The following is a 17,815-nucleotide window of genomic DNA, read 5'->3' as shown; positions in this document are numbered from 1 at the left end:
TTAACAGAAACGAATTTTTTATTATCAACTACACATGGCATTGGGAGGTGAAACTTGGACGTGGGCTTGTGTCAGGCGGGAAGGAAAGAACTTTTCAAATTTTGGGAAATGAGAGCCTTCTGCTACTAGAGCTCTCTGCAGGGGTGGAGTGAGAGTTAGCAGGGACTCTGCCGCCTCTCCTTCTTTGCACTTTGGGTGAGGTGGGTATGGGACTTGGTGGCGGGGGAGGGCGGTTAGAGATGGACTGCAGCGGGGCTCTGTCCTCCTGCCTCCGTTCCTGCAGAACATCCACAAGGCGCCGGAGCGTGTCCGTTTGCTCCCTCAGTAGTCCAAGCAGCGTTTGAGTCGCCTGCTGGTCTTCCTGCCGCCACCTCTCCTCCCGATCCATGTTGGCTTGGTGCATTCGGGTCAAGTTCTCCCGCCACTGGGTCTGCTGTGCTGCCTGGGCTTGGGAAGAGGCCATAAGCTCAGAGAACATGTCCTCCCGTGTCCTCTTCTTCCTACGCCTAATCCGCGCTAGCCTCTGGGAGTGTGATTCCAGGCTAGGTTGTGAGACAGTCGCAGACGGGGCTGTGGAAATGGGAAAAAGGGAGTGAATTCCTCTGAAAGATAAATGTAGTTGTGAACAAAGAACATAGTCTTTCTCTGTGAACAAGACCATGCACAGCACCTTTCACATGCGCACTCAGCACAAGGTCGAATTCTCGGCCTTCGCATTCTGTGCCTGGGGTCTTGAACAGCACATTTGAGAAGCGAGGCAGCACAACGGAATTTCTGTTGCAGGCAGACATGGTAAGCCGTACACTTGTGGCAGTTTAAAACTTTTATATTACCACTGGCCTCATTTCACATTTAAATCAATGTCAGTCCCTGCTGCCAGCAATCCGGCAAGCGGGAACTCTGCCCCTGTCCCACCCCCTCGCGGCTGTCCCCGGGAATGATCCCTTTCGGCTGCCCCTCTCCCGCCTCCACCGCGTGGCTGCAAACCAGCGGTGACAGTTCTGTAAAGGAACGGGAAAGCAGTCCCAACACTAACATTCCCCTACCTAATTAAAAGCAGGTCACCATGGCCGACATCACCCTGATGAGGATCTCCGAGAGCGACAAAGAGAGAATGCTCCGGGAAAGCCTCCAAAGACCAGGGCCGTATGCCGCCCTGCTGTGCAGAGCAATGATCCCCGAGTACCTGATAATCTCGTGGCGCGGCAACGTGTCGTACTTCGGAGGACCCAATAAGGCCGCTCTCCCCAAGAACCTCATGCAACGGCTTTCAAGTTACCTCCAGGAGAGCTTCATCGAGATGTCCCAGGAGGATTACTGCTCTATCCCCGCACATATAGACCGCATTTTACTGTAGCTGCAGTAGCAGGGAATACACAGTAGAGCGGCTTGTGCAGGACAATCACTGAAAACCGGACATTGCTAGATTTCTTTTCAAAACTTGCACTGCCCCTTACTAAACCGTTAAGCGCCTAGGGCACACTAATCATGAACAACCCATTCTTTTAATTGTTAATATTCCTGTTTTGTTAAAAATAAATGTTTAGATGTTTACAACACTTACTGGCTGATCCTTCACCAGATTCTGTGTCCGGGGTAATGGCTGGGGACGCTTCGTAGGGGATCTCTGTAAGGGTGATGAAGAGATCCTGGCTGTCGGGGAAATCAGCGTTGTGAGAGCTGCCAACTGCCTCGCCCTCCTCATCTCCTTCCTCATCTTCCCCGTCCCCTAACATGTCTGAGGAACCGGCCGTGGACAGTATCCCATCCTCAGAGTCCACGGTCACTGGTGGGGTAGTGGTGGCGGCAGCACCGAGGATGGAATGCAGTGCCTCGTAGAAACGGGATGTCTGGGGATGGGATCCGGAGCGTCCGTTTGCCTCTTTGGTCTTCTGGTAGCCTTGTCTCAGCTCCTTGATTTTCACGCGGCACTGCGTTGCATCCCGGCTGTATCCTCTCTCTGCCATGTCTTTAGAGATCTTCTCGTAGATCTTTGCATTCCTTCTTTTGGATCGCAGCTCGGAAAGCACGGACTCATCGCCCCACACAGCGATGAGATCCAAGACTTCACGATCAGTCCATGCTGGGGCTCTCTTTCTATTCCCAGACTGCACGGCCATCACTGCTGGAGAGCTCTGCATCGTTGCCAGTGCTGCTGTGCTCGCCACGATGTCCAGACAGGAAATGAGATTCAAACTGGCCAGACAGGAAAAGGAATTCAAATTCAAATTTTCCCGGGGCTTTTCCTGTGTGGCTGGTCAGAGCATCCGAGCTCGCACTGCTGTCCAGAGCGTCAACAGAGTGGTGCACTGTGGGATAGCTCCCGGAGCTATTAGCGTCGATTTCCATCCACACCTAGCCTAATTCGACATGGCCATGTCGAATTTAGCGCTACTCCCCTCGTCGGGGAGGAGTACAGAAGTCGAATTAAAGAGACCTCTATGTCGAACTAAATAGCATCGCAGTGTGGACGGGTGCAGGGTTAATTCGATTTAACGGCGCTAACTTCGACATAAACGCCTAGTGTAGACCAGGCCCCAGTTGCAGTTTGAGTGATTACAAGATTCTCTTTCACTCTGGAGCTTCTGTGGACAAAGCAATCGGGCAGTGGTGCTAAAGTTATGGTTGAGGAGGCGAGGCCCTTTCATTTCAACTTTTAATTTTCAGGCTCTTACAGCTTTTCAGAACTTTACCTTCAGTCTGATTGTGTGTCGTGAGCTGTGTGCGTGCAGCTATTCTCAGTCCAAAGGTAAACTCTCTAGGAAGTTTAATAGCGTATACCATAGTACAAATTGCTGCCTGCATGCCAGGAGGGAGTTACAGTTGCCATGGGAAATCAGAACCTTTCCTGAGTTTATTTTTATTACATTTTCAATTATAATGTGCCATTATCAACATTTTTAACATCAAATTATATTAAACACCACCCAAGTTCTAGTTCCCCCTCCTTCAGTTTCTTTCAAATTAAAATCCTAAAGACTGCAATGAAGCTGTTGGTTCATCATTGGATGGGAACATCCTCTTGCCTCAAATGAGCTGGGTGGAAAGGACTGGGTCACATGAAATTCTGGGAGGGCCACAGACCCGGCTCAGCTTCAAGGCAATAGAGGGCACTATGTTACCAGGAAGAGGAAGTGTTGTCATGAGGGTAAGAGAATCAGGCAAACAGCAGACTGGGCTGAGACGGCTGAGCATCCTGTATCTTGCAATCCTACCTACCTCAGCCTAAAAGATACCAAGTTTTGTGCCACTGCTCAGAAATGGACATATTGACCACAAATCAGAGTCTATGGTCATAGACAAGTTATTTACAAATATGCAAATCAGTTCATTAAATTTGCCTAAAACATCCCAGGGAGCTGCACAAATCTTGGCAGCTACGGACTGGAGGCTGTTTGCAGAGGGAAGGCCAGGAGGGTGAACCTGCAAGCAGGAGACATGAGCCCACCACTAAAGCTGGATAATAGGAGGACAACAGAGAGCTGCCCCTCAGCGAGACCAATGAAGGGAATGTCCTCTGTCAGTGGGATCTACGGGCAAATGCTGAATTGCCTCCTAAGAGGCCTGGACTAAAGGAACCCCCAGTTGCAAGCTTGGGAAGCCCCCCAGGGCAATGTGTCTCCTCTCCTTGGCTGCTGTGGGATGGGATGGGATGGGATGGGAAGGGTGGTCAAGGTAGGTTACTGTTCTTTTCTGCCAGCACTCACATCTGTACTTAGCAGACGTGTATATTTCATGGGAGAAAAAACACAAGAGTCACTCCAGCTCTTGCAGCAGAGTTCATGATACACACAGCACACTACCAAATATCCAAAAGGGACTAGAATACCACAGCACTATATGGACACCCTCTAGTGCAGGGGGTTACGTTGTATTCCATCGGTTTATTCCCAAAGAGCTCTACAAGCTCCACAGTACTACACCATGATATGACACATTTTGTTTTCCTGCCAGGAATGAAGAAGTTATTGGAATAGCATTTGCAAAAGTATCTCCAGTGATCTGAAAACCAACCTACGCCACTGTCCTTATATTGTCATTATCAGGCCTGCTCAATGAACTGCAACCAGTATTGTCAACTCACAATTTTTTTTGTGAGTTTGTGATATTTAGTGTTTTCAGTAAATCTCCAGTTTCTGGAATCATGCGATCACGCGAGACTCTCACCTTTCTTTTTCTTTTTTAAAAAGTAAGTTTCTACTTCTTGTGGTTGTGGAGAAATGCCTAATAATGTGATTCCTAAAGACACAAAAACCAGAAAGCAAGTAATAGGAACACCAAATGTATTATTTATCTTTATGTACAGCACCTCGCACAACGGGGCCCCAATCCTGACTCGGGCCAGTAGAGGTGCCATTGTTGTAATACAAATAATAATTACTATTAATAAAAGAGAATCAGACCCATTAAGCTTTTTGTCTTTATGCTTGTGAAGAAAACCTTCTGAATGTGACCCAATGGCAATGTTGTTTTTCAGACAACAGACAGCCTGTCTGCTGTCTGTCATATTTTTCATACTTTTAAGACCCTATTATCATTGTACTTTGGCATCGTTCATATCAATTTACTTAGCATTCAGAAAATCCTGATAATCTTATCTCTGGTCTCTCACCATTTCAGTTTCTTTTGTATCCTTCTTTCTATATAACACTGGCTTTTTAAAATTCGTCTCTTTTTTTTCTTCTTCCTCTCTTATCTCTCACCAGCCCCTCTGAAGGCTGACCCTGTTGGTTTTATTGGAGGGAGGCTTAGTGAAGAGATGGGTCTTGCCTCATTACCTGAAAGAGTGAAGAAACTATATGCATATTTTCTGGAAGAAAGGGGAAAGCAGAGTTCCCAGGGTCATATCTGAATTCCATACTTGATTGTGTTCATGTTGTAATTCCATACATGTGCCTGTCTGCACTTGCCTGGCTGTTATCATGTAATGATATTAAATAGGTTGTTACAATGCTAATTTTTAAAAAAATTAGACCATACATAGAACATAACAACTCCAGAGATGATGTTGCCAACCCAAGCTTTCAAAAATCATAAAACTGGCTTAAAAATCATAAAGTTTTTGTATATAAAAATTTTCTTCCTGGTTTCTGAGCCTTTAGGTCACACTTGAGATGCATTTTCAAGATCTTGTCTGCAACCACGAGGGCTAGAAACTATGTTTTTTAAATGAAAGCAGAGACTCGCACATAGTCACATGGGGCTTTAGGACAAACAACTATCACATGACTCAGGATAAAATTGCAAGGGTTGGTAACACTTCGGAGAGTTCATACTTCTCTGGACCTGAGGTAGATGTTTGCATTTGCACTGTGTCCTAACTGGAGCTTTGGCCACTGTTTGAGGTTGAGACGGCACCAGAACAGGCTGTTCTATAAAGTATCAGGTCAGTTATCAGATAATATCAAGTTCCACACTAATGAAGGAGCAGACCAAGTTGCACCAGGAAGTAATCATTTTCTTCATGTATCTCAAAGCAAATAATTTAGTGGTAAGAGACAAGTGTGTGCGTAAGATCTCCTACACCACCCACTGCACAGTCAATGTCACAGGAGTATGTCAGGGATGGGCAGCACTCAGACAACCCCGAACTGAGGAATAGTCCTTTGGGGACCATAGCCAGCTGGTGTAGGTTAAAGCAAAGCCCAGGCTGCTCTAAGCTGAGCAGCAGGGAGGAGTGGGACAAGAAGAGAATGAGACATGTAACCTGCTCCCTGATAGCCCCCCCTGCTGCTCCCACAGCAGCAGAGAGTCTGGGCCTATGTCTGCTTTCTAAGGTCACAGTCCATATTGATAGTCAACTACTTCCATCTATAAAACATGCCTGAGTGCTGACAGAGGCAGGCATGCTACATTATTCCCAAACCTCTGACACTCTTTTGAACTGACTTGGTATTTATGAGGACCCAGGAGCTGTGAGTTTTTTTGATCTACAGCTGGGAAGTATGAAGATCACAGGACTACATTATGACATGACTGTCAGGAAAACAGAGAAATTATTATTCACTCTCAGGAAAGTTCATGACAATCCCATTAGTTGCTACTTCTGTCACTGTGTTAACTGAAGCTGCCTGTGGGCCAAATCCCAAGACCCTGACTCAATTTTTACCAGGTCATATTCAAACAAACTCCCTTTGATAACAACTGAGGGCAAGATTCTGATACCCCTTTACACAGATGCAGAGTATTGGGTGAGCATGCCAGGGGCATGAAGACAATGCTGAAGCTGCTTGAGTCTTGTGTTACATTAAGGCTCCCACTGTTTTCAGTGAACTGGTTATTGCATCAGTGGGAGTTTCCCCTCTATTTCACATTGGTCCTCTCCCATCAGGAGACCAGTTTTCTGAAATGGAGGTTCAGGGCAGCCAGTTCTAAGGTGGACCTGCTCTTCCATGTTCCTGTACGCTGACTGTAAATAACTCTGCTCCACCGGTTTAACTCTTGTCTGAAGATGTTGGGCTCTGAGGTCTGCTGTACCAGGCACTGACTCATACTGCCCAGCCCCGAGGCTAGTTAGCTGTTTATTTGGCTCTCTCTGTAGGAAAGTGGGTAGCCTCCACCCTGACTAACCTGCTTCTAGTCTTCCATCTCCATAATTACACGGGAGTCTTTACTCTGGGGCTGGGTAGGTGCCATTCACTTCCCTTTTTTAAATTCAAAGCTAACTTTTTTGTTACTTTTAAAGAGACTAATTCAGAGTCTTATTAGTTGCATTTATACAGACCCAACCCTTAGTATCCACCTTTCAAAATATTTGTTTTAAAGATTATGACTTAAATCCTAGTATTAAAACCCCCGATGAAGAGAAGCTACTTATTCATGGGAAGTCCTAGTCATGCTTCATCAGTGCTGCTCACAATGAGGGCTTCTTCCACTAAAAACAGTTTAAAGGAATATTTATTTGATTTTAAAAAATTACTAGAATTAAAAACTGGAGTGGACACATTTCTATTGATCCTAAGTGCTATAAAAGCTTAGTTTTACAAAACTGAAATTTGGGCCTAATTTGACACTGCAGTGTCCCTTTAAAGCATTACATACTGTCCACATGAAAAATATCCACCACACTGAGCAGATCAGGTGGCAACAGTTTCCCCTCTAGCCTAAGCAACTTCCACCATCTTGGCTCACAGCAACTTACTCTAATTAGTACCGTAAGCAATACAGAGCATGGGCCAAATACAGATCTAGTTTAAGAAGTATAATTCCATAGTTACATCAGATGAAATCATCTCCTGTTTTAATCCAGTGCTTTTGAGTAATTTCATTCACTTGAATCCCATTAAAATCAGGTGCTCAGATACCTGGGTGATGAACATAGTATAAGTGGTGTGCAGCGCCATCACCAAGCATGACATTTTATTAAATTATCAAATTAGATAATTTGCATATTTGCAAATATTTGTATACAAACCATAAACTTTGACACATCCTGTCTCAAGCAGTGGCTGGGGTAGAACATGGAGCTGCACAAAACATGGCAGCTGTCACTGGGGACGCTAGAGATGGGTGAACGCTAAAAGTTGTCAGGGGATAGCTGGGTGAGAGCTGACTGATCTGGGCACTATTTGGCTGCCTAGGGAGTAATAGTGGGGGAGGGGGTTTGGAAGAATCTGCATTGGTGCTGGATGAGTTGGTGCTGGGGTGGCTGGATGCTGCGTGTTTGCTTGTTGCCTGGGGTTACTGAGGTGTATAGTGGAACAGGTGGGTATTGGGATGTATGTGGCTGCTGGAGGGAGCCTGCTACTGCTGGTTCTTGAGGATCAGGGAGTCAAGGGCCTCGCCTTGTGCTTTGCAGTTGCTACTGCTATCAGTTTCTCTTCCCAGCTACTCCTTTGTGGCTGGGATCCAGAGTAGGAGCAGAACAAGGGCACCTGGCTGCCTGTTCAATGGATGCCATGGTGGCCAATGGGCAGAACTGCAGGCAAATGCCTACTGCCTCCCTGAAGCTCAACTAGGTGTGTGGCTGCCAGATATATGATTATCACATGAAATGCCTGGTCTCTACACATGGCTGCCAAGGGTCAATGAGGCTGGGGCCTCGCTCCACTAGGTTCTGTACAAACATAGCAAACGACAGACCCAGCACCAAAGACATTTCAACTAGGGTTACCATATTTTGTGCCTCCAAATGGAGGACACTCCCCGGGGCCCTGGCCCCGCCCCCAGCCCCGCCCACGCCCACGCCCCAACTCCGCCCCCTCCCAAAGTCTCCGCCCCCTCCCCTGCTTCCCGCGAACATTTAATTCGCGGGAAGCCTGAAGCAGGTAAGGTAGGGTGACCAGACAGAAAGTGTGAAAAATCAGGACAGAGGGTGGGGGGTAATAGGCATCTATATAAGAAAAAGCCCCAAATATCAGGACTGTCACTATAAAATCGGGACATCTGGTCACCCTAAGGTAAGGGAGGCGGGGGGAGGAGGCGCGGCCCAGGCTGGCCCCCCGGCGGCTCCAGCCTGGGTTGGCTCGGGCCCTGGGGTGCCGGCCCCGACCGACCACCACCCCGCGGGCCCGGCTCCCCGCCCCGCGGGCCCGGCGCACCGACCCCGGCCCGGCTCCCGGCCCCGCGGGCCCGGCGGACCCCCCGGCTCCCAGCCCCGGCCCCGCGGGCCCGGCGCACCGACCCCGACCCCGGCTCCCGGCCCCGCGGGCCCGGCGCACCGACCCCGACCCCGGCTCCCGGCCCCGCGGGCCCGGCGCACCGACCCCGACCCCGGCTCCCGGCCCCGCGGGCCCGGTGCACCGACCCCGACCCCGGCTCCCGGCCCCGCGGGCCCGGCGGACCCCCCGGCTCCCAGCCCCGGCCCCGCTGGCCCGGCGCACCGACCCCGACCCCGGCTCCCAGCCCCGCGGGCCCGGCGCACCGACCCCGACCCCGGCGGCTCCCAGCCCCGCGGGCCCGGCGCACCGACCCCGACCCCGGCTCCCGGCCCCGCGGGCCCGGCGCACCGACCCCGACCCCGGCTCCCGGCCCCGCGGGCCCGGCGCACCGACCCCGACCCCGGCTCCCGGCCCCGCGGGCCCGGCGCACCGACCCCGACCCCGGCTCCCTGCCCCGCGGGCCCGGCGCACCGACCCCGACCCCGGCTCCCGGCCCCGCGGGCCCGGCGCACCGACCCCGACCCCGGCTCCCGGCCCCGCGGGCCCGGCGGACCCCCCGGCTCCCAGCCCCGGCCCCGCTGGCCCGGCGCACCGACCCCGACCCCGGCTCCCAGCCCCGCGGGCCCGGCGCACCGACCCCGACCCCGGCTCCCGGCCCCGCGGGCCCGGCGCACCGACCCCGACCCCGGCTCCCGGCCCCGCGGGCCCGGTGCACCGACCCCGACCCCGGCTCCCGGCCCCGCGGGCCCGGTGCACCGACCCCGACCCCGGCTCCCGGCCCCGCGGGCCCGGCGGACCCCCCGGCTCCCAGCCCCGGCCCCGCTGGCCCGGCGCACCGACCCCGACCCCGGCTCCCAGCCCCGCGGGCCCGGCGCACCGACCCCGACCCCGGCTCCCGGCCCCGCGGGCCCGGCGCACCGACCCCGACCCCGGCTCCCGGCCCCGCGGGCCCGGCGCACCGACCCCGACCCCGGCTCCCGGCCCCGCGGGCCCGGCGCACCGACCCCGACCCCGGCTCCCTGCCCCGCGGGCCCGGCGCACCGACCCCGACCCCGGCTCCCGGCCCCGCGGGCCCGGCGCACCGACCCCGACCCCGGCTCCCAGCCCCGCGGGCCCGGCGCACCGACCCCGACCCCGGCTCCCGGCCCCGCGGGCCCGGCGCACCGACCCCGACCCCGGCTCCCGGCCCCGCGGGCCCGGTGCACCGACCCCGACCCCGGCTCCCGGCCCCGCGGGCCCGGTGCACCGACCCCGACCCCGGCTCCCGGCCCCGCGGGCCCGGCGGACCCCCCCGGCTCCCAGCCCCGGCCCCGCTGGCCCGGCGCACCGACCCCGACCCCGGCTCCCAGCCCCGCGGGCCCGGCGCACCGACCCCGACCCCGGCTCCCGGCCCCGCGGGCCCGGCGCACCGACCCCGACCCCGGCTCCCGGCCCCGCGGGCCCGGCGCACCGACCCCGACCCCGGCTCCCGGCCCCGCGGGCCCGGCGCACCGACCCCGACCCCGGCTCCCTGCCCCGCGGGCCCCGGCGCACCGACCCCGACCCCGGCTCCCGGCCCCCGCGGGCCCGGCGCACCGACCCCGACCCCGGCTCCCGGCCCCGCGGGCCCGGCGGACCCCCCGGCTCCCAGCCCCGGCCCCGCTGGCCCGGCGCACCGACCCCGACCCCGGCTCCCGGCCCCGCGGGCCCGGCGCACCGACCCCGACCCCGGCTCCCGGCCCCGCGGGCCCGGCGCACCCGACCCCGACCCCGGCTCCCGGCCCCGCGGGCCCAGCGCACCGACCCCGACCCCGGCTCCCTGCCCCGCGGGCCCGGCGCACCGACCCCGACCCCGGCTCCCGGCCCCGCGGGCCCGGCGCACCGACCCCGACCCCCGGCTCCCGGCCCCGCGGGCCCGGCGGACCCCCCGGCTCCCAGCCCCGGCCCCGCTGGCCCGGCGCACCGACCCCGACCCCCGGCTCCCAGCCCCGCGGGCCCGGCGCACCGACCCCGACCCCGGCTCCCGGCCCCGCGGGCCCGGCGGACCCCCCCGGCTCCCAGCCCCGGCCCCGCTGGCCCGGCGCAACCGACCCCGACCCCGGCTCCCAGCCCCGCGGGCCCGGCGCACCGACCCCGACCCCGGCTCCCGGCCCCGCGGGCCCGGCGGACCCCCCGGCTCCCAGCCCCGGCCCCGCTGGCCCGGCGCACCGACCCCGACCCCGGCTCCCAGCCCCGCGGGCCCGGCGCACCGACCCCGACCCCGGCTCCCGGCCCCGCGGGCCCGGCGCACCGACCCCGACCCCGGCTCCCGGCCCCGCGGGCCCGGCGCACCGACCCCGACCCCGGCTCCCGGCCCCGCGGGCCCGGCGCACCGACCCCGACCCCGGCTCCCTGCCCCGCGGGCCCGGCGCACCGACCCCGACCCCGGCTCCCGGCCCCGCGGGCCCGGCGCACCGACCCCGACCCCGGCTCCCGGCCCCGCGGGCCCGGCGGACCCCCCCGGCTCCCAGCCCCGGCCCCGCTGGCCCGGCGCACCGACCCCGACCCCGGCTCCCAGCCCCGCGGGCCCGGCGCACCGACCCCGACCCCGGCTCCCGGCCCCGCGGGCCCGGCGCACCGACCCCGACCCCGGCTCCCGGCCCCGCGGGCCCGGTGCACCGACCCCGACCCCGGCTCCCGGCCCCGCGGGCCCGGTGCACCGACCCCGACCCCGGCTCCCGGCCCCGCGGGCCCGGCGGACCCCCCGGCTCCCAGCCCCGGCCCCGCTGGCCCGGCGCACCGACCCCGACCCCGGCTCCCAGCCCCGCGGGCCCGGCGCACCGACCCCGACCCCGGCTCCCGGCCCCGCGGGCCCGGCGCACCGACCCCGACCCCGGCTCCCGGCCCCGCGGGCCCGGCGCACCGACCCCGACCCCGGCTCCCGGCCCCGCGGGCCCGGCGCACCGACCCCGACCCCGGCTCCCTGCCCCGCGGGCCCGGCGCACCGACCCCGACCCCGGCTCCCGGCCCCGCGGGCCCGGCGCACCGACCCCGACCCCGGCTCCCGGCCCCGCGGGCCCGGCGGACCCCCCGGCTCCCAGCCCCGGCCCCGCTGGCCCGGCGCACCGACCCCGACCCCGGCTCCCAGCCCCGCGGGCCCGGCGCACCGACCCCGACCCCCGGCTCCCGGCCCCCGCGGGCCCCGGCGCACCGACCCCCGACCCCGGCTCCCGGCCCCGCGGGCCCGGCGCACCGACCCCGACCCCGGCTCCCGGCCCCGCGGGCCCGGCGCACCGACCCCGACCCCGGCTCCCGGCCCCGCGGGCCCGGCGGACCCCCCGGCTCCCAGCCCCGGCCCCGCTGGCCCGGCGCACCGACCCCGACCCCGGCTCCCAGCCCCGCGGGCCCGGCGCACCGACCCCGACCCCGGCTCCCCGGCCCCGCGGGCCCGGCGCAACCGACCCCGACCCCGGCTCCCGGCCCCGCGGGCCCGGCGCACCGACCCCCGACCCCCGGCTCCCGGCCCCGCGGGGCCCGGCGCACCGACCCCGACCCCGGCTCCCTGCCCCGCGGGCCCGGCGCACCGACCCCGACCCCGGCTCCCGGCCCCGCGGGCCCGGCGCACCGACCCCGACCCCCGGCTCCCGGCCCCGCGGGCCCGGCGCACCGACCCCGACCCCCGGCTCCCGGCCCCGCGGGCCCGGCGCACCGACCCCGACCCCGGCTCCCGGCCCCGCGGGCCCGGCGCACCGACCCCGACCCCGGCTCCCGGCCCCGCGGGCCCGGCGCACCTACCCCGGCCCGGCTCCCGGCCCCGCGGGCCCGGCGGACCCCCCGGCTCCCAGCCCCGGCCCCCGCGGGCCCGGCGCACCGACCCCGGCTCCCGGCGCCCCGACCCCGGCCCGGCTGCCGGCCCCCGCGGGCCCGGGCGCCCCGACCCCCGGCCCGGCGCCCCGACCCCGGCCCGGCTGCCGGCCCCGCGGGCCCGGCGCCCCGACCCCGGCCCGGCTGCCGGCCCCGCGGGCCCGGCGCACCGACCCCCGGCTCCCGGCGCCCCGACCCCGGCCCGGCTGCCGGCCCCGCGGGCCCGGCGCCCCGACCCCGGCCCGGCTGCCGGCCCCGCGGGCCCGGCGCCCCGACCTCGGCCCGGCTGCCGGCCCCGCGGGCCCGGCGCCCCGACCCCGGCCCGGCTGCCGGCCCCGCGGGCCCGGCGCCCCGGCCCGGCGCACCGACCCCGGCCCGGCTGCCGGCCCCGCGGGCCCTGCGCACCGACCCCGACCCCGGCTCCCAGCCCCGCGGGCCCGGCGCACCGACCCCGACCCCGGCTCCCGGCCCCGCGGGCCCGCGCACCGACCCCGACCCCGGCTCCCGGCCCCGCGGGCCCGGCGCACCGACCCCGACCCCGGCTCCCGGCCCCGCGGGCCCGGCGGACCCCCCGGCTCCCAGCCCCGGCCCCGCTGGCCCGGCGCACCGACCCCGACCCCGGCTCCCGGCCCCGCGGGCCCGGTGCACCGACCCCGACCCCGGCTCCCGGCCCCGCGGGCCCGGCGGACCCCCCGGCTCCCAGCCCCGGCCCCGCTGGCCCCGGCGCACCGACCCCGACCCCGGCTCCCGGCCCCGCGGGCCCGGCGCACCGACCCCGACCCCGGCTCCCGGCCCCGCGGGCCCGGCGCACCGACCCCGACCCCCGGCTCCCGGCCCCGCGGGCCCGGCGCACCGACCCCGACCCCGGCTCCCTGCCCCGCGGGCCCGGCGCACCGACCCCGACCCCGGCTCCCGGCCCCGCGGGCCCGGCGCACCGACCCCAGACCCCGGCTCCCGGCCCCGCGGGCCCGGCGCACCGACCCCGACCCCGGCTCCCGGCCCCGCGGGCCCGGCGCACCGACCCCCGACCCCGGCTCCCGGCCCCGCGGGCCCGGCGCACCGACCCCGACCCCGGCTCCCGGCCCCGCGGGCCCGGCGCACCGACCCCGACCCCGGCTCCCGGCCCCCGCGGGCCCGGCGCACCTACCCCGGCCCGGCTCCCGGCCCCGCGGGCCCGGCGGACCCCCCCGGCTCCCAGCCCCGGCCCCGTGGGCCCGGCGCACCGACCCCGCCTCCCGCGCCCCGACCCCGGCCCGGCTGCCGGCCCCGCGGGCCCGGCGCCCCGACCCCGGCCCGGCTGCCGGCCCCGCGGGCCCGGCGCCCCGACCCCCGGCCCGGCTGCCGGCCCCGCGGGCCCGGCGCCCCGACCCCGGCCCGGCTGCCGGCCCCGCGGGCCCGGCGCCCCGACCCCGGCCCGGCGCACCGACCCCGGCCCGGCTGCCGGCCCCGCGGGCCCTGCGCACCGACCCCGACCCCGGCTCCCAGCCCCGCGGGCCCGGCGCACCGACCCCGACCCCCGGCTCCCGGCCCCGCGGGCCCGGCGCACCGACCCCGACCCCGGCTCCCGGCCCCCGCGGGCCCGGCGCACCGACCCCGACCCCGGCTCCCGGCCCCGCGGGCCCGGCGGACCCCCCCGGCTCCCAGCCCCGGCCCCGCTGGCCCGGCGCACCGACCCCGACCCCGGCTCCCAGCCCCGCGGGCCCGGCGCACCGACCCCGACCCCGGCTCCCGGCCCCGCGGGCCCGGCGCACCGACCCCGACCCCGGCTCCCGGCCCCGCGGGCCCGGCGCACCGACCCCCGACCCCGGCTCCCGGCCCCGCGGGCCCGGCGCACCGACCCCGACCCCGGCTCCCTGCCACCAGACTCTTTGTTGTTTTTGTAGATACAGACTAACACGGCTACCCCCTGATACGTCTCCAAGTATATGTTTGCCTAGGGCCCTGCTATCTATTTAGAACCTTCCTGGGACCCAATATTTGAAAAACAGTGCTCTAGCCCTAACTAAATACAAAGGCCTGATCAGACTGTTGAAGGACTATAGCATTGGGATCAGTATATCTGCATTGTTTTGTGACTTGTAAGTTGCATTCCTGTAAAACAATCACTACTTTTGATTTCCTTGCTAAGTACCATAGCACTAAAACCCACTTTTCACTGAGTGCTCCATCTGGTTGTTGGTGCCAGTGTTCTGTAATTGAAATCCATTGCCACCTATCACACTTAACTCCTCACTATGTTACACAGCAAATTACCTCTGTTGTCTCACGGAATGGCTCTGGTTTTGTTGTTGCCTCTTCAGTCTTGAGCATTCCAGTTCAATGGCCAGTTCACGCAGAGACATTGCTTCTGGGTGACAAATGCTTTATTTCTGTCATTGAGTAGAAAGCTCAGGATCCATAACTGCACCGCCATTATATCTGGAAAAACAATCAATTGTGTGGTTTGTGACTGCTGCCACAACATTGTCTCTAGAAACTGCTGTGCCATAAATTCTTGCTTAATCCTACAAGACAATATCTAGTTACATTACCCCCTTGGTGGCTGTCTGATGCCTTAGTGCAATGAGAACAATATCATAAATAAAATACCACAGTGCTGTAACTTTGAACGATCAAAGCTGTCAATAGTGCCTGCATTTTAACCCTATGCCATAGACTTTTTCCTGAGTTTATCAAAATTATTGCATTATGAAGTGCTTTCTCTGTTCAAGTATCAGGGGGGTAGCCGTGTTAGTCTGTATCCACGAAAACAACAAGAAGTCCGGTGGCACCTTAAAGACTAACAGATTTATTTGTGCATAAGCTTTCGTGGTTAAAAAACTTGGGCTTGAACAGACTTCAAAGAGAAACAGCAGAACTAAAATTCATTTGCAAATTTAACACCATTAATCTGGGCTTGAATAAGGACTGGGAGTGGCTGGCTCATTACAAAAGCAGCTTGTCTCTCCTGGAATTGACACCTCCTCATAGATTCATAGATTCTAGGACTGGAAGGGACCTCGAGAGGTCATCGAGTCCAGTCCCCTTCCCGCATGGCAGGACCAAATACTGTCTAGGCCATCCCTGATAGACATTTATCTAACCTACTCTTAAATATCTCCAGAGATGGAGATTCCACAACCTCCCTAGGCAATCTATTCCAGTATTAACCACCCTGACAGTTAGGAACTTTTTCCTAATGTCCAACCTAGACCTCCCTTGCTGCAGTTTAAACCCATTGCTTCTTGTTCTATCCTTAGAGGCTAAGGTGAACAAGTTTCCTCCCTCCTCCTTATGACACCCTTTTAAATACCTGAAAACTGCTATCATGTCCCTTCTCAGTCCTCTCTTTTCCAAACTAAACAAACCCAATTCTTTCAGCCTTCCTTCATAGGTCATGTTCTCAAGACCTTTAATCATTCTTGTTGCTCTTCTCTGGACCCTTTCCAATTTCTCCACATCTTTTTTAAAACGCGGTGCCCAGAACTGGACACAATACTCCAGCTGAGGCCTAACCAGAGCAGAGTAGAGCAGAAGAATGACTTCTCGTATCTTGCTCACAACACACCTGTCAATACATCCCAGAATCATGTTTGCTTTTTTTGCAACAGCATCACACTGTTGACTCATATTTAGCTTGTGGTCCACTATAACCCCTAGATCCCTTTCTGCCGTACAGTCTCTTCCCATTCTGTATGTGTGAAACTGATTTTTTCTTCCTAAGTGGAGCACTTTGCATTTGTCTTTGTTAAACTTCATCCTGTTTAACTCAGACCATTTCTCCAATTTGTCCAGATCATTTTGAATTATGACCCTGTCCTCCAAAGCAGTTGCAATCCCTCCCAGTTTGGTATCATCTGCAAACTTAATAAGCGTACTTTCTATGCCAATATCTAAGTCGTTGATGAAGATATTGAACAGATCCGGTCCCAAAACAGACCCCTGCGGTACCCCACTCATTATGCCTTTCCAGCAGGATTGGGAACCATTAACAACAACTCTCTGAGTACGGTTATCCAGCCAGTTATGCACCCACCTTATAGTAAGCCCCATCTAAATTGTATTTCCCTAGTTTATCGATAAGAATATCATGCGAGACCGTATCAAATGCCTTACTAAAGTCTAGGTATACCACATCCACAGCTTCACCCTTATCCACAAGGCTCGTTATCCTATCAAAGAAAGCTATCAGATTGGTTTGACATGATTTGTTCTTCACAAATCCATGCTGGCTGTTCCCTATCACCTTACCACCTTCCAAGTGTTTGCAGATGATTTCCTTAATTACTTGCTCCATTATCTTCCCTGGCACAGAAGTTAAACTAACTGGTCTGTAGTTTCCTGGGTTGTTTTTATTTCCCTTTTTATAAATGGGCACTATATTTGCCCTTTTCCAGTCTTCTGGAATCTCTCCCGTCTCCCATGATTTTCCAAAGATGATTGCTAGAGGCTCAGATACCTCCTCTATTAGCTCCTTGAGTATTCTAGGATGCATTTCATCAGGCCCTGGTGACTTGCAGGCATCTAACTTTTCTAAGTGATTTTTAACTTGTTCTTTTTTTATTTTATCTGCTAAACCTACCCCCTTCCCATTAGCATTCACTATGTTAGGCATTCCTTCAGACTTCTCGGTGAAGACCGAAACAAAGAAGTCATTAAGCATCTCTGCCATTTCCAAATCTCCTGTTACTGTTTCTCCCTCTTCACTAAGCAGTGGGCCTACCCTGTCTTTGGTCTTCCTCTTGCTTCTAATGTATTGATAAAAAGTCTTCTTGTTTCCCTTTATTCCCGTAGCTAGTTTGAGCTCATTTTGTGCCTTTGCCTTTCTAATCTTGCCCCTGCATTCCTGTGTTGTTTGCCTATATTCATCCTTTGTAATCTGTCCTAGTTTCCATTTTTTATATGACTCCTTTTTATTTTTTAGATCATGCAAGATCTCGTGGTTAAGCCAAGGTGGTCTTTTGCCACATTTTCTATCTTTCCTAACCAGCGGAATAGCTTGCTTTTGGGCCCTTAATAGTGTCCCTTTGAAAAACTGCCAACTCTCCTCAGTTGTTTTCCCCTAAGTCTTGATTTCCATGGGACCTTACCTATCAGCTCTCTGAGCTTACCAAAATCTGCCTTCCTGAAATCCATTGTCTCTATTTTGCTGTTCTCCCTTCTACCCTTCCTTAGAATTGCAAACTTTATGATTTCATGATCACTTTCACCCAGGCTGCCTTCTACTTTCAAATTCTCAACGAGTTCCTCCCTATTTGTTAAAATCAAGTCTAGAACAGCTTCCCCCCCAGTAGCTTTTTCAACCTTCTGAAATAAAAAGTTGTCTGCAATGCAGTCCAAGAATTTGTTGGATAGTCTGTGCCCCGCTCTGTTATTTTCACAACATATATCCGGATAGTTGAAGTCCCCCATCA

At 59.8% G+C, this 17,815-nt stretch overlaps 1 protein-coding gene across 1 annotated transcript; it reads right to left on the bottom strand.

The window, feature by feature from the left end:
- On the bottom strand, positions 1 to 2,141 carry LOC135973717 (uncharacterized). The gene is made up of 2 exons (XM_065558084.1): positions 1,565 to 2,141; positions 1 to 570 (listed from the first exon to the last, which is right to left on the bottom strand). The coding sequence occupies exons 1-2, from the start codon at positions 2,139 to 2,141 to the stop codon at positions 95 to 97; spliced, it is 1,053 nt and encodes a 350-aa protein (XP_065414156.1). The 3' UTR covers positions 1 to 94.
- Positions 2,142 to 17,815: the final 15,674 nt, after the last annotated feature.

The sequence above is a fragment of the Chrysemys picta genome, chromosome 9 (genome assembly GCF_011386835.1).
Source record: "Chrysemys picta bellii isolate R12L10 chromosome 9, ASM1138683v2, whole genome shotgun sequence".
NCBI classification, from domain to species: domain Eukaryota; kingdom Metazoa; phylum Chordata; order Testudines; family Emydidae; genus Chrysemys; species Chrysemys picta.
The sequence above is the reverse complement of the archived record's forward strand: the minus strand, read 5'-3'. Positions and strand labels throughout refer to the sequence as shown.

Coding starts and splice junctions, on each gene's coding strand:
- LOC135973717 (XM_065558084.1), bottom strand. CDS start 2,141: ATGCAGAGCTCTCCAGCAGTGATGGCCGTGCAGTCTGGGAATAGAAAG. Junction 571..1,564: donor ATCTGGTGAAGGATCAGCCA/GTAAGTGTTGTA, acceptor CCATTTCCACAG/CCCCGTCTGCGACTGTCTCA.